Raw genomic sequence first — 17,752 nt, forward strand, 5'->3', positions numbered from 1 at the left:
AAAAAGGGCGCCAGGCATACGCAGCCCTCTGTCGTCATCTGCCACTTTGTGTGCACGCCGCTTGCTTTTTTGTCCCTGGAGAGGAGGCCGTAAAAGCGGGAAAAATTGCCAGCCTGCCTTTTCCCTCACTCTCACGGCGCATTCTACTGCACTGACAGTCTGACTGGTCCTGTTCGTACACGCACATCACCGCCCGGCTGAACCTTTCAGCCGCCCCCCTACTTGCAAAGACGCGTTCTGATTTTTTTAGGTGACGCCTTCGTTTTCACACCGGCCACAGCGAGCCCTCTGAAATTCTGCGTGATGGCTTGTTCTCTTGTCTTACGAGCTGCTGTGTAGTGACTTTCTCTATTCTTCGCTGAGCCGAATACTTGGCTCGCTTGATCTTGCGCTGCCTAACCAATTTTTCCCACGCCAGGCGGTCGCCTAATGCGCCTCTGAAGTTCCTGAGTGTTGTGTTCCTGCCGTGCTGGACCACCCTGCCATTCTTCACTCCTTTTGACGATTCCGGAGGGTCGCGCGAGTGTGGAGGTACGAGGGAGTTTTTCAGCGCCTCCTTGAGCTCTTGGGGCTGTTTAAGATGGTCTCGTCTCCGCAAGGACCATCCTCCGGAATAGTCCTTGTTTCTAATTTCGCGACGTAATTGTTCTCTTCCTTCGAGATTCCTTCTTTCACAACCTTCAGTAGGCCTGAAGAGCTTTCCGAATGTGTTAGTACCAAATTAGTCTCTAATTCCTCTGCTAGCCCTTGCTGCGGTATTCTCAGTGACGCGGATGCCTCCTCGCTAGCGCTTTTTTCAGTGATTACACTCGCTAGCTCGCTAGCTATGTGCTATGCTTCCTGAGTGTCTGTCCCGAGGCATATTTTTGGCTTCGTTGACGTGATTGATCTCCGCCACGACCACTTGAGCCTTGGAACGCATCAGAGCTTGGACCGTATGGTCGCCAAAACTCAAGCCCGTTTCCTTCAACGTCATTTCCTAGTGGTTTTAAAATAAGTAGGGATAGTGTTTCGACAGATTTGGCAATATTGAAGCTTCAGTCAGCAATAGTCCAAAGAGCCTTTCAGTTTTTACGCTGGCTATGGGCGAACAGACACTACACTTCTCGACTACCTGCCGGTTCCACGCATATTCCTCGGTGAAAACCGCAGGTTTCACAGACGCAGGCTGGACAACGTCCATTGTCACGGCTGAGTCACTAAGTACTTTACACGGCATTCCAGTTTCTACGATGTCGCGAAGGTAAGGTTCTAAGAAGGCCAACATGCCATCGCCAGCTTTCATGACAGAACAAACAATTCTAGGCTTCCGACAGCCGATCGCAAGGTGTCCAGGCTCCTGGCAAAGAAAACAGACGACCGGTTTTCTAGCCTCAATATGCTTTTCTTTCGTCTTTTATTGCGGTGTTATCCTCTCCTGAATCATCCGGCCGCACGCCTTTCGTCCCACCTCCAGCTTTTTCGTAGTAAATGGGGCGCCTGCTGAATTTAGTGAATGGCCTGACACGCGTTTCCTCGCGTACGCAACGGGCTGCGAATTCATCTTTTAGCACTACAGCACGTTCCAAATCCTTTTCTCCCGACCTATCTTGAATCCACAGATGCATCTCTTTGCCCAATACCCATAAAACTGCTCCATTCAGATTACCTCAACAATCTTGTCGTGAGAACCGAACGCATCTTCCCCATTTAGCCACTCAATTGAATTGGTTTTCAGCCTGCAAGTGAAATCTTGAAAAGGCTCGCCCGGTATTCTAGCTGCCTCACAAAAACAACGGCGCAAAGCCTCCGCTGAGAGCCAATATTTCCTGAGCAACGCAGCTTTTACTTTATGATTGTCATCTACGTGGTCTCTCATTAGGCTTGCAATTACTTCGGTTGCTTCGCCAGGAAGAATGGTCAGAATCTGCTGTGGCCAGCTCTCAAGTGCCAACCCATTTTCCTCGCAGGTTCGTTCAAAAGTAACGAGAAACGATCCCATGCCATTGTTTACCTTGTACGACGGCACGAGAGCCCTTATTTTGCTACTGCTTCACCTGAACGTCCTTCATTCACTGAGATGTTATTGGCCGATTGCGTGGCTACATACCGCTGCAGGTCTACTTCTTTTATACCTTTAGTTCGTGAGCTCTCTGCTCTTCTCGTTGCTTCCTTACTGCAGCTTCCTTTTGATCAGATCTCTGCCTCTGTCTTTCTTCTGCCACGTTTTGTTCAGCTCTTTGCCTTTCATCTGCAGCCTTATGCTCAGCTTTCTCAACTCTCTGCCTTTGTTCTACTGCGTTTTGTTCAGCTTTTTCAGCTCGTTTCTTCTCTCCACCCATGATTCTTAAATTTCGGCCTCAAGAGCCCCGCACTTCTCAATTGCCTCAATAAGCTGCGGCTTTCTCTGACTTTTCCCGAGCTCAATTCCCAGCTCTTAACATAATAATAACTCTGGCTTTTTAGGTTTGCTGAAATCCATGGTCAATCCCGAACGAGGAATTTCTTATTCTGTTGTGACGCGAGGAAGCATTCAACAGGAGCCTGTACGTACAGAAACTAATTTGCAGTTTTAGAAAACACACGAGCTAAAACTTGGCTAATTCTTAAAGAAAGTGAAGCGCTCACCATTCTGCTGAAGCCATAATGAAGGGAGGAGTATCCCATTGCTGCCAGCCAGTCTATACGGTCTCGACCGGGTTAGCTGGGTCTTCACCGCAGGTATCAGAAAACGACGACGAATACGGGCATTTTGAATAATGAAAAACGTAGAAAAGAATGTATTCGCTTCATTTGTACAGGTTGTGACTCTCATCCGAGTCTCGAGTGGTTCTGATTAACACGAGAGCCAGGACCGCCTTAAATAACCCCTTGCGGTCCTCTGATCGTTGACGTCTTCGCGGGGAGCCTGTGGAAGTATGTTCTTCTGTCGACGACCTCCTGCCCTTCGGGTTTTCTTTCCTTCGTCCATCCGTTTGTGCCAGCTCGGGGATTAAAGGGGTTACGCTGTTTCGGAGAAGAGAGTAGTTATGTTGACATGGGGACGCCCGCTTGAACGCTTCTCACACTTGACAGGTTGATGTCCAGGCGTACCATAACAGCCTTTTCTGGGACAAGGCAAATCATCTTGTCTCTGGAACGTACTCCTGAATGTCTCTCACACCCGACAGGTCGATCATAACAGTACTTCCTGTCGCTGCCCCATGTTGTATGTGATAAAATTTTGAAAAGGTTTGTTGTTTCTAGACATTTCTATTTGAGCTACTTTATGTGCGGAATGAACGTTATTTTCGAGTCCAATGTGACGCCTAAAATTTGTGCTGTTTGGTTAATGGTATGGGCTCTACGTGCTGTTCAACATAGAGCTCTGCATAAAAGCCTCCTTCTCGTGTGAAAAGGACAAAGAGGCTTTTAAGAGGATTCAGCTTAAAGCCATTTTCTTCTGCCCATTTACACACTTTGTTCAAGCCACGCTTAACATATCGCTCACAGATTGAAAGGTTGCATGACCTGAATGCTAACTGTACGCCATCTACGTATATCGAATAAAACTATATACTCTGCGGTATATATGAGCGCAAAGAATTCATTTTTACGATAAAAAAGTAAGGCTTAATACCCCACTAGGGGTACTCCAGTTATTGTATAAATGGCTAGGATAGCGCATTGCCAACTCTAACATGAAATGTACGATGTGACAAGTAACTTTCAGTAACATTAAGCATATCGCCTCAAATAACCATTTCTGAGAGATCTCATAAAATGCCAGATCACCAAATTGTGTCATATGTCTTTGGCATATATTTATTTGATTTATTTAGTTGCATATACGGCAGCCCAATAAAGGGCTATAGCAGGAGTGGGAAGGTTATACATTACTATGCATTACACATTAAAAAACACACATAAACAAAAAAGGACGAATAAACAAAAAGGGGCGCTTTACATGCTAGCGAACTGCTTACCAGTGGTAGCTATGAAATGTTTTAGTCATAGTGAACGAGTGTTACCGGGTGGAGAATTCCAAAGCTCTATTGTACGTGGAAAAAACTGTACTTGAATATGCTCGTACGGGCATAAATAGGTCCTATGTTCAACGCATGGGAGCTACGGGTACAACTTGCCTTAGCAAGCGTGATATAGTTACAAACAGAAAGACTAGAGGTGGAGTTAATAATTGATATAAATGTTTTAAGGCGTCAATGTGAAAACGCGGAAGTCATGGCCAAATGTTCAAAGATTGTTGAGCCTGTGTCGGTGAGAAAGTGCGGCTGTAATTTTGGCGAATGAAACAGATAGATTTTCGTTGAACGTTACAGAGCGGGCTTATTTCACATGGTTTGTAGCGGAACCAAATGACAGATGCATATCCTAGAACAGCGCGAATTAGCCTTTTATATAATAGCAGTTTAGTACCGCGGAGGGTTTTAGCTAAAGTGCGGCGCAAATGACCAAATTTTTAGGGCTTTCCTGTTTATATATTCAATATGCTTACACCATGAAAGATGTTCAGTTAGAACCGCACCTAGGTATTTATATTTAGACACTCTTTTAAGTTGGATGGCATCCAGAGAATAATCGAATGAGAGGGGGCTCTGTCTATTGGAAAATGACATCACGACTGTTTTACTACAGTTAACGTTAACGTTAACGTTAACCAAGCGCAGAAAGACATGAGGGACTGGGCAAGACGGTGGTGGTCATCAATGAAGTTAATAGATTAGTATAATACGCAGTTATCTGCATAAAGTTTGATTTTATTTGAGGTGCTAAAATGTAAAACATTAATACATATTAGAAATTTAAAAAAGCCCGAATACGGAACCCTCAGGAACGCCTTACATAACGGGGACAGGAGTTGAGTCCACTGAATTAAAAGAAACAATTTGTGAGCGACAACGAAGAAAACTGGCTGTCCAAGAAACAAGACAGGGATTATTGAATATGCCGTTTAATTTTGGCAGTAGTTTAGAATGAATCACGGAGTCAAAAGCTTTAGAGAAGTGAATAAAGATGGCACCCAACTGATTACCTATGTCTATGTTAGAAGCGATATCATGAACAAAATCGACTAATTGCGTTACAGAGGTATAACCTCGACAGAAACCATGCTGGGCAGATGCTAGAACATCGTTAAAGTTATGGAATTGGACTATACGTTTGAGAATGATGCGGTCTAACAACTTGGATGACTGGGCCCGGCGAGATATCGGCTTTTAGTTGGAGAGCAGTTGTTTATCACCTGAATTATACAAAGGCAGAACTTTGGCTGTTTTCCATTTAGTTGGCACTTGGCCAGAGTCTAAGGATTTCTGTAAAATTACAGTAAGGTACTGAGCTCTTCATAAGGAGTATCTTATAAGGAAAGAATTCGGGATACCATCTGAGCTGGTACGCTTTTTAGTGTCGAGATTCAAGATTAGGTTTAAGACACCATGAGAACTTATTACGATATCGCCTATTAGTTTGTGTATTATAACTAAACTTTGGAACAACATGGTTACCGAGGGTAAAAGCAGACTGGAAGTACGAGTTACAAGAATTCTAAACTATGGTGGGGTCGTTAGTAATAGCGTCGTTAATCTTGAAAGAGGTACTGCACGTTGCACTAGGTAAAATTTAGTTAAATACAAAAGCGCTGCGAATGGTTGTCTCCATGGGCACGAGATGGTCAGTAGTCGACCGACCCTCTCTGAGGCCGCACTGATAAGGGTGTTGTTCAAGGCATAGGCGGCAATACCAGGGGGGGGGAGGGGGGACACTGGGGCACGACAAGCCTTCCGAACCCCATGTATATATATATATATATATATATATATATATATATATATATATATATATATATATATATATATATATATATATATATATATATATATATATATATATATATATATATATATAAACCTTTAATAATAGTTGCACTTGAACACACTTTATATGACCTCGAGGAACTGTTCACTGAAATGACGGCCTTATGCGAGAATTTACACGACCTCATATTAGGAGACTGTTCAGTTTTACAGCCTGAGTCCTCTCGCACCACCAATAATCTGGCGTCTCACGGTCGTGTAATCTTCTTTCGTCTCATTGTCGTATACTTCGCTATCACTAATACTGCTTCACCTTTCCGGTGAAACTGCAGCCTTTCTCTCTGTCTTCTTTTTTTCTCTGAATGCGAGTGTAAGAGCTCCTGTGCATGACTGCTGTTAATTCTGATTTTGAGAGAATCCGGCTTGCCACCATTTCGGTTACTGAGTGAATTACACAATGTTCCTCAACTATCATGCAGCAAGACTTAAAAAAAAGAGCAGTTGCGTTAGTCTCAGAAAACCCAGTGCATATTGTTCCCAGCGCAGTGGAGTAGCCGCCAGTAAATTTTTCGTTACTGAGGTTTAATTCGGTAATGGGAAATAATTATCTAACTCGAGAACTACTGTCCTAATTATCAAAGTGTCAATGGGGCATCTGTAGGCACCCCAAATGACATCTAACTGCGGTGTTTTCAGCGACGTACTAATTCCGCACAACGTTTTTACGACTGGCGAAGAAACCTCACGGTATATGAAAAATACCACACGACTGTGCTCCCACCCGCATCATAAAGCAGCGCCCTAAAATAAGCTGATTGAAACCAACTGCGCTGCTTGTCGCAAACCCGGAGAGACAGCGCATCACCTTGATAGTAGTAAGCAGCTTTGGTAAGCAGGTTTCACGGTTTCGCAGCTAATCCTTCCTCTCATTCCTACGTCACACTTATTATTCGTCTGTCAAGGCCAGCTAATCACATTGATAACAAAAGCCCTTTGATGACGCAGCCGCAGCGCCGCTCTGACGCGCAGGAAATGCGACAAGCAATGGAATAGGCTGTGTTCGCACCGTATCTAAAGAGTGCGCGCGCTGCTATTTGCTTTGGACCAAAGTCAAATTAAAGTGATGGTTTTACTTTTCATTACAGTGCATACGTGCTGCACAAACATGTTCGCGGTGGCAAACAAAAGCGGAATAAACCAACCTGGAAGCGACTCATGCGTTGAGAAAGGGCAAAACCGATGCGTTCAAGAATGTAAATGTACTGAACCACTCCTAAATCAGGCGAACTGGCAAAGAAAGAAAGAAAGAAAGAAAGAAAGAAGGAAAGAAAGAAAGAAAGAAAGAAAGAGGAAAGGCAAAAACCGAGAAAAAAGCCATGCAGAATCTTCTCTGCGATTTATCTGAATGATGCGTAAGCATTTCGTAATGCTGACGTGGTGTTTCGTGGCGGTATGTTCGCGCCTTTCGTATAACTGCGAGAACGACAGCGAAAGAACCGTGAAACGGAGAAGCGTGGTAACAACACCAAAATGTCAAGTAAAACTGCACGAGACGACGTAGAAGAGGCGATTAAAAGCAATGTAGAAGTGAATGCGGACGTGGGATGAAAGGACCAAGTAAATGTAGCCAATAAAGAAAATATAGGGAACATTTGTAAGGTAGAGTGAACCATTATGAACCGTGATCAACCGTTCTCCGGCAGAGTCTATGTGTGGCGCGGCGGTGCGGCCCGTGTCCTGAAAGCGATCGGCGAAAGCGGCCGAGTGCGGCATGTGCTGCGCTCGTGTTGTGTTCTTCCTTTCGTCCTTCGTCCGGGTTGCGCTGCCCACCCACAGGAACATGTGCTGAGAGCTCCGTGAGCGCGGTGTTCTCGCCGCTTCGTTGGCGTTCAAGCGAGAGGCAGCACGCAGGTGAATTCGCTCGCCGCTGCGAGCGCTGTGTTGAAAGCGATCGTCTTACGGCACAGACGGAGGGATGGTTTTTCCGCTGGGTAAGAATAGGAACGCTTGCGCATTAAAAACCATCAGATTTAAGTGTGCCCTTATTATCTTTGAATTCGTCAGCACCATTGAACACCAGCTGCTGCCTAAAGGTCTCCTTTTGCAGCTACTCAGTACTATACTGAGCCCGCTTTATCACATCTTCTGCGACTTTCTTGATGACTGACGCTGGAATTCTACAGCAGACATCCGTGATTCTTGCCTTGAGCTCATCTGATGTCCGTCACGATCATGTAAACACGATCTTTCGCATAACCCTAAAGAAAGAAATGGAGTGGAGCTAGATCAGGTGACCTAGCCGGCCAAATTACAGGCCCCTGCCTTCCAACCTATTGAGCATGAAAAGTCGCATCCAGCCAGTTTCGTGCTCGGCTACTGCTGTGTGCTGGTGTCCCATCTTGCTGATACCACAGAAGTGGAAGACGTGACAGCGGACGTCACTAAGAAACTAATCCACCCCTCCTTCAAGGATTTCGTCCACCTAAGTCAGTGTGTGTGACCGAAGAAGATGGGACAGATTGTAGCACCGGCGGAAATTCCGAACCACACAGTGAACGACCACTGGTACTAGTGTCGAGTGCGTTTTACCCAGTGTGGATTGGAGCCACTCCAATAGCGTGCATTATGCAAATTTGTTGCTCAAAAAGTCAGGTGACTCATCGGCTTTTTATGAGGACTCAGTTGGAGAAATCTACACCACTGTGCTGGTCTCTATCTTTCAAGCATTGGTGCAGGTTAAGGCAGTGCGGGCGAAAGGCTTATTACCTTATTAAGGTTTTATTACTTTTGGCACACAATTATGATGTTTCTTTTCTTTTTTTGCGCATGTTGTTCCTCTATATTGCTCCATAATTTAGCTGACGTTTATTTCATGTATAATTGTACAATTTTAGCATACCATTAGCATCTCAAATACTCGCACTTAGCCGTTGTTGTACATTGTACCATATATTTGAAGAATCGAATCACCATGAACATTGCTACCATGAATTTTCACAGTAACCAACGCTGTTGTAACACGCAAAATTGTGCATATGCGTGTGACCTGCTGTCAAACCTGTTGTTCGCGGGGGCTGAGACCTTTGTCAGGCTTTATGCCTTTAGTCTCAGTCTACCCTCGTTTGAATGAACGAAAAATAAAATTCAATTCAATTCAATTAAAAAAAAAGGCCGAGTCACTTAGAATCCTCCAAATTGGTACCTGCAATGCCACGTACCGCACGCTAGCATGATGGTTTGAGGCCATAAATGCTAGAACATCCGTACGTAAGCTAGTACACAAAAACGGAGTCCTCCACCGCTGTTCCTGGCGGCTGCCCGTTTGTCTCAGGTTTTCATAACTTCTGATAATAGCCGATGCATTTGGTGTACCACTACACTTCCATAGCTGATATATACTGCGGCCTTCCTCTTGTTGCCATTTGCAGCTCCCAAAGCTAGAATCATGTTTGCCTTCTGCTCATTATATATGCATGGCGACTGGGACGAAACAAAGCGCACCTTTAAACCTTTGCACTGACGTTGCCAATTCGCTTTTGTGGTGATAAGTTTTGTGTAAAAAAAAAAAACATCCGTTCACTTTATCTACGCCAAAACAACAGCTATCACAGGTTGTTTCCAACTAACACCAAACACTACGTGTTATTTTCGCCGGGGCGCGGCATATAAGGCGCTAGCTCAATCACGATATTTTTTCTTTATTTTCTTTACTTCGTTCTGGGTAAGTCAGAGAGAGAGTCTGTTCGAGGGCGCTGCTTTATGATTTGCGTGGGAGCTCAGTCTCGTGGTATTCGCCATATTTCGCGGAGTTTATTTATCAGTGAGGAAAAAAATATTAGGCAATTAGTACGCCGCTGAAGATACCGCAGTTAGATGTCCCTTGTCTGTGACTTCAAATGCCTCATTGACAATTTGATAATTAGGATAGTACGTATAGAGTTAGATAATTATTTACAATTAACTAATTAAATCTCAGTAACGAGAAGATTACTGGCAGATACTTCACTCCACTGTACTGTAAACAATATGCTCTAGCTTTTCTTCGAGTAAGACATTGATCTTTTTTAAATCTTGGTGCATGTTAGTTAATTGGGGCACCCTGTATATATTTATGTACCTGCATGATCATATTGCGCTTAGTGTTGCACTGAAGATCTTAAGTGAAGGACAGGACGTGGACGTACGTAGCACAAACTACCAACTGTTTAATACTGTTAAATAACGCGCTTATATACATGGAGATGATGGTCGGGGGGGGGGGGGAGATATAAAAAGATATGACACGGTTACGACATGTGATCATACTTTGGGCCAGGCATACATCGTTCACTTGCACCGTTATTTATTATATTTATGACCTTTGCATACAATTGACAATGTTTTCATCCATTGACAATTTCATTGACAATGACAATACAATGTTTTCATCCATAATAAATGTTGTAAATTATTACAAGAGTTCTTTTTATGAGTTGTTAGCATTGCTTAGTGGAAAGAGAAGCAATACTGAGAACCATATAATTCACGTGCACTTCACACACCATTGATAAAAGACTCCATCGAAAGGGTCACTGAAGTTTGTAGTTTCTTTTTTTTTCATGGTCAGAAAAGCACGCAACGCAATTAGAAGCGTGGCGAACATAAAACAACATATCATTTTTCTAGGCATAGGCCATCCATGCCTATAGAAATATTTTAGTGAGCTACTTTCTACTCTTTCAAAGATATAATCAACTTTGTCTTGTGTATATATTTCAATATATTGTTTATATGCATGGTGTGTACAGTAGAAATTGAAAACAATGGTGAAGTGAGAACATACGGATGAAGCAACCGCTGCTAGTGCTTCTAATACGCTTGTCCGACTACTGTCAGAATTTGCAGAAATAAATCGAAAGTATGAATTAAAAGCCGTGCACGCCCGCGCCAACAATGATGCAGTGTTATTTATTTATTTTATTTATTTACAGAAAACCTGCGTCGCCTCGAAGGCATTATCGAAGGGGAGGAGAGATAGAAAAAGATGTATTAAATCGTTCACAGAAGTAAGTAAAGAATATGTAAATTACAGTAACATCAAGGGGGGAGTACCCAATAAGTGAACATTTTCAAGAGTAATGGAAATCTAAAACAAAATTAAGACAGTAATGCATTCTCACAAACACACACGGGAATAAAAATCGCTATTGTCAGATACTGAAACACATTCCTCCGGTACAAATTCCAGTCTGTCACAGCTTGTGGAAAAAAGTATTTCGCAAAACCATGCGTATTACAGTTGAATTCTCGCACCTTCTTTGAGTGGTCGAGCCGAGATGTAAGTTGGCTCCGACAGGTAGTTGCGGCTATCAATGTAGAAAATACGGTTTAAGAAGCTCAGTTTTAAATTTTTCTTCTGGTGATTAACGATAGGAACGATAGGTGATTAACGATAGTCACAATAAAATTTTAAATGAAAAGGTCGATGCAAGTCAAAAGACACCTCAAATGATGTGGCTGACCAAATTCTGGTAATGACGTTTTAGGCATGTGGGGGGGGGGGGGGGGGCCTTCGGAGTAGCCCCCTCCGGGCCACTCTGGAGGGGGCTCGAGCCCCGGAGCCCCACGTAGTCGGCGCCTATGATTCAAGGACATGTAAAAGACAACGATTTATGATTTTCTCGAATAGTTTGCATGAGCAGCTTGTGAGTGCTATTGGACAGCAAATTGAAATGTCAGATGGGTCATTACCATGTTTCAGGACCGGGACTAACACTAGCTTCTTTCCGCGAGGATGCGAAGGCAGCCCAGATGGATGTGTCGCTTTTTTAATCCTGCCACACATGATGATTCTGTCAGCTCCCGGTGCAGCAGCTCGCACGTGCTCTCAAGGCAACTCTCAGCTCGGTAATATTAAAAAGGAACAGTTGTACGGTTGATTCGGTCTGCATTTACGGTGTAGTGACCTGAGTTCTTCTATCTGCTTGTATTAACGAATGGTTCCTAGTAGTGTATGTAGTGTATGGAGTTTGATACACGCTCCAAGTCTGTAAACGGCGTCGTCCTGGTCTTCCAAGGCAGTGGCTTGGTCATCGACCAAACGAAACACGTTAATGTGCTGCCCCTTTAACCTTCTAAACCCCTTCTATACTTCAGCCTCCTGGATATAAGAACTGATGCCTGAGAAAAACCTCTCCCAGCTTGCTCTCCTAGCCTGTCGTCTCGTGCGCCGTCCTTGTGACATCGAATGTATCAATGAAACTTTCCGCCGTTGGATATCGGGGCATTCTGCCATATGCCTTATTTTGTCTCTCTCATGCATCTCTCAAGTCTTCATTACACCAGGGAACACGTCTCTTACCTGACTGGCCATTTGTTTTCGGGATCAACTTTTCTGCGTCGTCAGTAATGAAAGCGGTAAAATATGCTACGGCGCTATCTATGCTAAAAGCGCCTACAAACTCTCGTGATTAGTAAGTAAATTTTTCAAACCTTTCCAAACAGCCGAGTCAAGTTTCCAGCGAGGGACATGGGGATGATTGTCATGCTGCGTTTGTAGGTTTAGAGTCACCGGTAAGAGGTCACTCCCAAAAGGATATCTTATAACGCTCAACTGCAATGAACAAGATCTGCCGAACCGATCGCTAAGTCTATAGAATCGTATGAATTGTGCGAGTTATTGAAATAAGTCGGTTCCTTTTGAATAGACAGACTTGGACAGGATTTTAATAGGAAAATTTCTACGAGTCGACTTTTGCGTCACGTCGCGAGTCTCCCCACATGGTGTTGCGAGCATTAAAATCTCCCACTATTGTGCAGCGGTCGGGGAGCTGATCAATGAGGCTATAGAAGCCTGTTTTCCCGAGCTAGCTCATCAAGATCAGCGAGAACAGTTCAGACCAAACTGATTCTCCACTGAAAAGTCAGGGCAGCATTCCTCAATTGGAGAGGCATCCGATATATTCGAATAGGCCGAATAGTGTAGTGATAGCCGTCTTGGGAATGTTAGCTGGCTCTGCCGGAATTCGATGGCATGCTTTGACGAGGTCGATCTTGGAAAGCAATATTGTCGCAGGTCGGATGCTGTTTGAACGAGCGGCTGCGACATCATAAGTTGACAGGTAGGGCCAGTAGTTGGCACCAATGTGCCCGAAGTGTGGTTGCAGCCTTACCTCTGAGGAGGTACTTGCATAGGCATGGTAGCAGGGGGGCACATGAGAAAAATGCCTCATAATTGCTTATCAGTTCCTCCTATTTGCTCGTCTGTTTCTTAAATGAGCTGTTGAATATTTATTCGCAGTTTTCTTTTCTAATATAAAAATGTCAGTCCTCACTCGTCTGTTTACGCCATTCCAAATATTCCCAACTGTCCATGTTCCTTGCCACGTCGGTCTTGCCCATTTTCACACCATGTTCAAAACTCGGGATTTCTACTCAATTTGATGGTGGACCCACCTCAGTGGCTACACCGCGTTTTGCTGAGATCGCCGTCGTAGCTTTGCAGCACGAAGAAACAATCGCGCCTTACGTGAACGAACCTGAGGGAGGCGAAAGTAACCGGAACACTACGCAAATATCTATAACTGGAATAGCCGCTTGAGCCGTGCCTACGCGTTTTGCCACAGCGATGGACTCACCCGAGTCGTGCCAATAGCGCTCCACGCTCACCACCGCGGCCACGCTGGCCACGTATGCGACGACCAGAAGGAGGCGCGCCTTGAGAGTCGCCATCCCGGCTGCTGGCACGCCGGCGGCCTTTCTCCACTTGATAAGCGTGATTGCCGCGGTAAAAACGCGCCTCTATTCACGTGGCCCGTTTTACGGGTTCCCTCCGTGTTGTCGCAGAATTTGTTTATTTCGTTTATGCTCTCAGCGGACGGGATCGTATAACATGGCATTCCCAGAAAAATTAGATGCTCCTTTACCATTTGTTGACATTCCACCGTGTTCAGTTAGGAAACTTGCTTGTGAAATTGTTTCCAAATAAAGCGACAACACATTTTTTGTGTTCCCGTGTAAGACCTATTATTAAACATAGTTTAATCCTCCACCAACGCAGCTTCTTTGAGACACCGCGCAAGCGCAACTCGTGACGGGCTTAAAGAGGCGGCGTGGTGCCTTCCATTAAAGCAGACCAAATGAGTGCAATTACTGCGAGGAAAGGTTGCGTCACTGGGGAGAACTCATCTTGCTTCAAATGCGAGGAAGTTCTACCCTCTGAAGCCAAGCCGTTTTGTAATTTCGTTTTAGGATTCTCAGCTACCTTAGTTGATTGCGTGGCGTACGGCACTTGTGTTACTGCCGTTCGGTGCAACGCTTTTTTCTCTCCTACGCGAGGCGTTTACCACTTGGCATCATAGCAACAGATAAAAGCAGCATGATGGCTGTTTCTGCACGCTTGCAAATTGGTGACGCCAGAAATATTTGGAAGCGCATCATTTCTAGTTTTTTTTTTTCTGAGCGCTTTGTACTTTGGCGACGGAACAGAAGCCAATAGGGTGACATGCGCAGTACCGCGCTTCTGTGTTATCACCTGGAGAGCTGAATTGGTAGCTTTGATTCCAGCCAGCGGGATGTTTATTTCTTTTTTTTTTCAACGTTCATTGTATTTCCCTTAAGCCCTTATAACAAATATTAAAAAACAGACTGTGTTGAAATGACCCGGGAGAAAATAAAAGTGGCCACTGCATGTATCCAATTTTCTCCGTACGATAAGATGGCAATATTTTGTGCCTCGCAAGAATGAACGAGCGACAACTCAAAAATTTATGTTTCTTTCGACTCGGTGTCCGTTCTTCGCTTGCAGGCCACTTTGGTGCATTACAAGTTTTTTACGTCGGTAATTCCTGAATAAACTATTAAATATGGCACTTTTGTAGCGAACTCACAGAGTCAAAAGTGTCCAGCATGCACGCTTGAGGGGAGTTTTGTCCAGTATGACAGAGCAGGCAAGATGGCCTTTTTCAGTTAGTCGTGGTGCTTGGCTTTTCTATTTACATGGGGTTCACTTGAGCATGTTCTCTTTTCTAAAACTAGTACAGCCGTCGTAGACCTTACGCTTAGCCACTCACGCAGGTGAGAGGCAAGTTAATTTCCGACAGTCCTTACCCATCGCAGGTTGGCATTATGACAAACAAGTGATGATGCAGGAAAAGCCATTCGGCATCGTGCAAGCAGTGCATCACTTTAGGAAGGAAAGATTCAAGCATTATGCCATGTCCGGGCTGTGGATACGCGCGCGGACCGCCGCTCTCGCCCAGCGTTTGCATCCGCCAGAAAAGATAGAGCGCGGGATATGTACGCTCTCAGCCGCACCGGACAGCCATGCGCTGCCATGTCCGTCATGTGCAGACGCGCGCTGACCGGGATTCTCGTCGAGTGTTTGCACCCGCCAGAAAAGATTGAACGCGGGATATGTACGCTCTCAGCCGCACCGGACAGCCATGCGCTGCCATGTCCGTCATGTGCAGACGCGCGCTGACCGGGATTCTCGTCCAGCGTTTGCACCCGCCAGAAAAGATAGAGCGCGGGATATGTACGCGCTCAGCCGCACCGGACAGCCATGCGCTGCCATGTCCGTCATGTGCAGACGCGCGCTGACCGGGATTCTCGTCGAGTGTTTGCACCCGCCAGAAAAGATTGAACGCGGGATATGTACGCGCTCAGCTGCGCGGACAGCCATGCGCTGCCATGTCCGTCATGTGCAGACGCGCGCTGACCGGGATTCTCGTCCAGTGTTTGCACCCGCCAGAAAAGATAGAGCGCGGGATATGTGCGCTCTCAGCCGCGCGGACAGCCATGCGCCGCCATGTCCGTCATGTGCAGACGCGCGCTGACCGGGATTCTCGTCGAGTGTTTGCACCCGCCAGAAAAGATTGAACGCGGGATATGTACGCGCTCAGCTGCGCGGACAGCCATGCGCTGCCATGTCCGTCATGTGCAGACGCGCGCTGACCGGGATTCTCGTCCAGTGTTTGCACCCGCCAGAAAAGATAGAGCGCGGGATATGTGCGCTCTCAGCCGCGCGGACAGCCATGCGCCGCCATGTCCGTCATGTGCAGACGCGCGCTGACCGGGATTCTCGTCGAGTGTTTGCACCCGCCAGAAAAGATTGAACGCGGGATATGTACGCTCTCAGCCGCACCGGACAGCCATGCGCTGCCATGTCCGTCATGTGCAGACGCGCGCTGACCGGGATTCTCGTCCAGCGTTTGCACCCGCCAGAAAAGATAGAGCGCGGGATATGTACGCGCTCAGCCGCACCGGACAGCCATGCGCTGCCATGTCCGTCATGTGCAGACGCGCGCTGACCGGGATTCTCGTCGAGTGTTTGCACCCGCCAGAAAAGATTGAACGCGGGATATGTACGCGCTCAGCTGCGCGGACAGCCATGCGCTGCCATGTCCGTCATGTGCAGACGCGCGCTGACCGGGATTCTCGTCCAGTGTTTGCACCCGCCAGAAAAGATAGAGCGCGGGATATGTGCGCTCTCAGCCGCGCGGACAGCCATGCGCCGCCATGTCCGTCATGTGCAGACGCGCGCTGACCGGGATTCTCGTCGAGTGTTTGCACCCGCCAGAAAAGATTGAACGCGGGATATGTACGCGCTCAGCTGCGCGGACAGCCATGCGCTGCCATGTCCGTCATGTGCAGACGCGCGCTGACCGGGATTCTCGTCCAGTGTTTGCACCCGCCAGAAAAGATAGAGCGCGGGATATGTACGCGCTCAGCCGCACCGGACAGCCATGCGCTGCCATGTCCGTCATGTGCAGACGCGCGCTGACCGGGATTCTCGTCGAGTGTTTGCACCCGCCAGAAAAGATTGAACGCGGGATATGTACGCGCTCAGCTGCGCGGACAGCCATGCGCTGCCATGTCCGTCATGTGCAGACGCGCGCTGACCGGGATTCTCGTCCAGTGTTTGCACCCGCCAGAAAAGATAGAGCGCGGGATATGTGCGCTCTCAGCCGCGCGGACAGCCATGCGCCGCCATGTCCGTCATGTGCAGACGCGCGCTGACCGGGATTCTCGTCGAGTGTTTGCACCCGCCAGAAAAGATTGAACGCGGGATATGTACGCGCTCAGCTGCGCGGACAGCCATGCGCTGCCATGTCCGTCATGTGCAGACGCGCGCTGACCGGGATTCTCGTCCAGTGTTTGCACCCGCCAGAAAAGATAGAGCGCGGGATATGTGCGCTCTCAGCCGCGCGGACAGCCATGCGCTGCCATGTCCGTCATGTGCAGACGCGCGCTGACCGGGATTCTCGTCGAGTGTTTGCACCCGCCAGAAAAGATTGAACGCGGGATATGTACGCGCTCAGCTGCGCGGACAGCCATGCGCTGCCATGTCCGTCATGTGCAGACGCGCGCTGACCGGGATTCTCGTCCAGTGTTTGCACCCGCCAGAAAAGATAGAGCGCGGGATATGTGCGCTCTCAGCCGCGCGGACAGCCATGCGCCGCCATGTCCGTCATGTGCAGACGCGCGCTGACCGGGATTCTCGTCGAGTGTTTGCACCCGCCAGAAAAGATTGAACGCGGGATATGTACGCGCTCAGCTGCGCGGACAGCCATGCGCTGCCATGTCCGTCATGTGCAGACGCGCGCTGACCGGGATTCTCGTCCAGTGTTTGCACCCGCCAGAAAAGATAGAGCGCGGGATATGTGCGCTCTCAGCCGCGCGGACAGCCATGCGCCGCCATGTCCGTCATGTGCAGACGCGCGCTGACCGGCATTCTCGTCCAGCGTTTGCACCCGCCAGAAAAGATAGAGCGCGAGATATGTACGCTCTCAATGACAATGATGTTTATTTGCGTCAGTACATGACGCGAGGAGCATGCAGAAAAAGCTGCCACATGGACAGCTTGACGAAGCCGCAGGCCCCCGCATTGGCGTTTGCGCGGCGTTAGCGAGCACAAAGGTAGTACATCATTGTTTAGATATGTCCTTTACACAATAGTGAGCATCGCGAACCATGCGAAG

General features: G+C 47.0%; 1 protein-coding gene across 1 annotated transcript in view; it reads right to left on the minus strand.

Moving 5' to 3' along the window:
• Positions 1-13,540, minus strand: part of LOC139057120 (uncharacterized) — a 192,907-nt gene extending 179,367 nt beyond the window's left edge. Inside the window, exon 1 of the mRNA XM_070534893.1 lies at positions 13,409-13,540. Within this exon, the coding sequence (XP_070390994.1) occupies positions 13,409-13,502 (94 nt within the window). The 5' untranslated portion in view covers positions 13,503-13,540. The remainder of the gene's footprint in view (positions 1-13,408) is intronic.
• Positions 13,541-17,752: the final 4,212 nt, after the last annotated feature.

This window comes from Dermacentor albipictus, chromosome 1 (genome assembly GCF_038994185.2).
Source record: "Dermacentor albipictus isolate Rhodes 1998 colony chromosome 1, USDA_Dalb.pri_finalv2, whole genome shotgun sequence".
Classification (NCBI taxonomy): Eukaryota; Metazoa; Arthropoda; class Arachnida; order Ixodida; family Ixodidae; genus Dermacentor; species Dermacentor albipictus.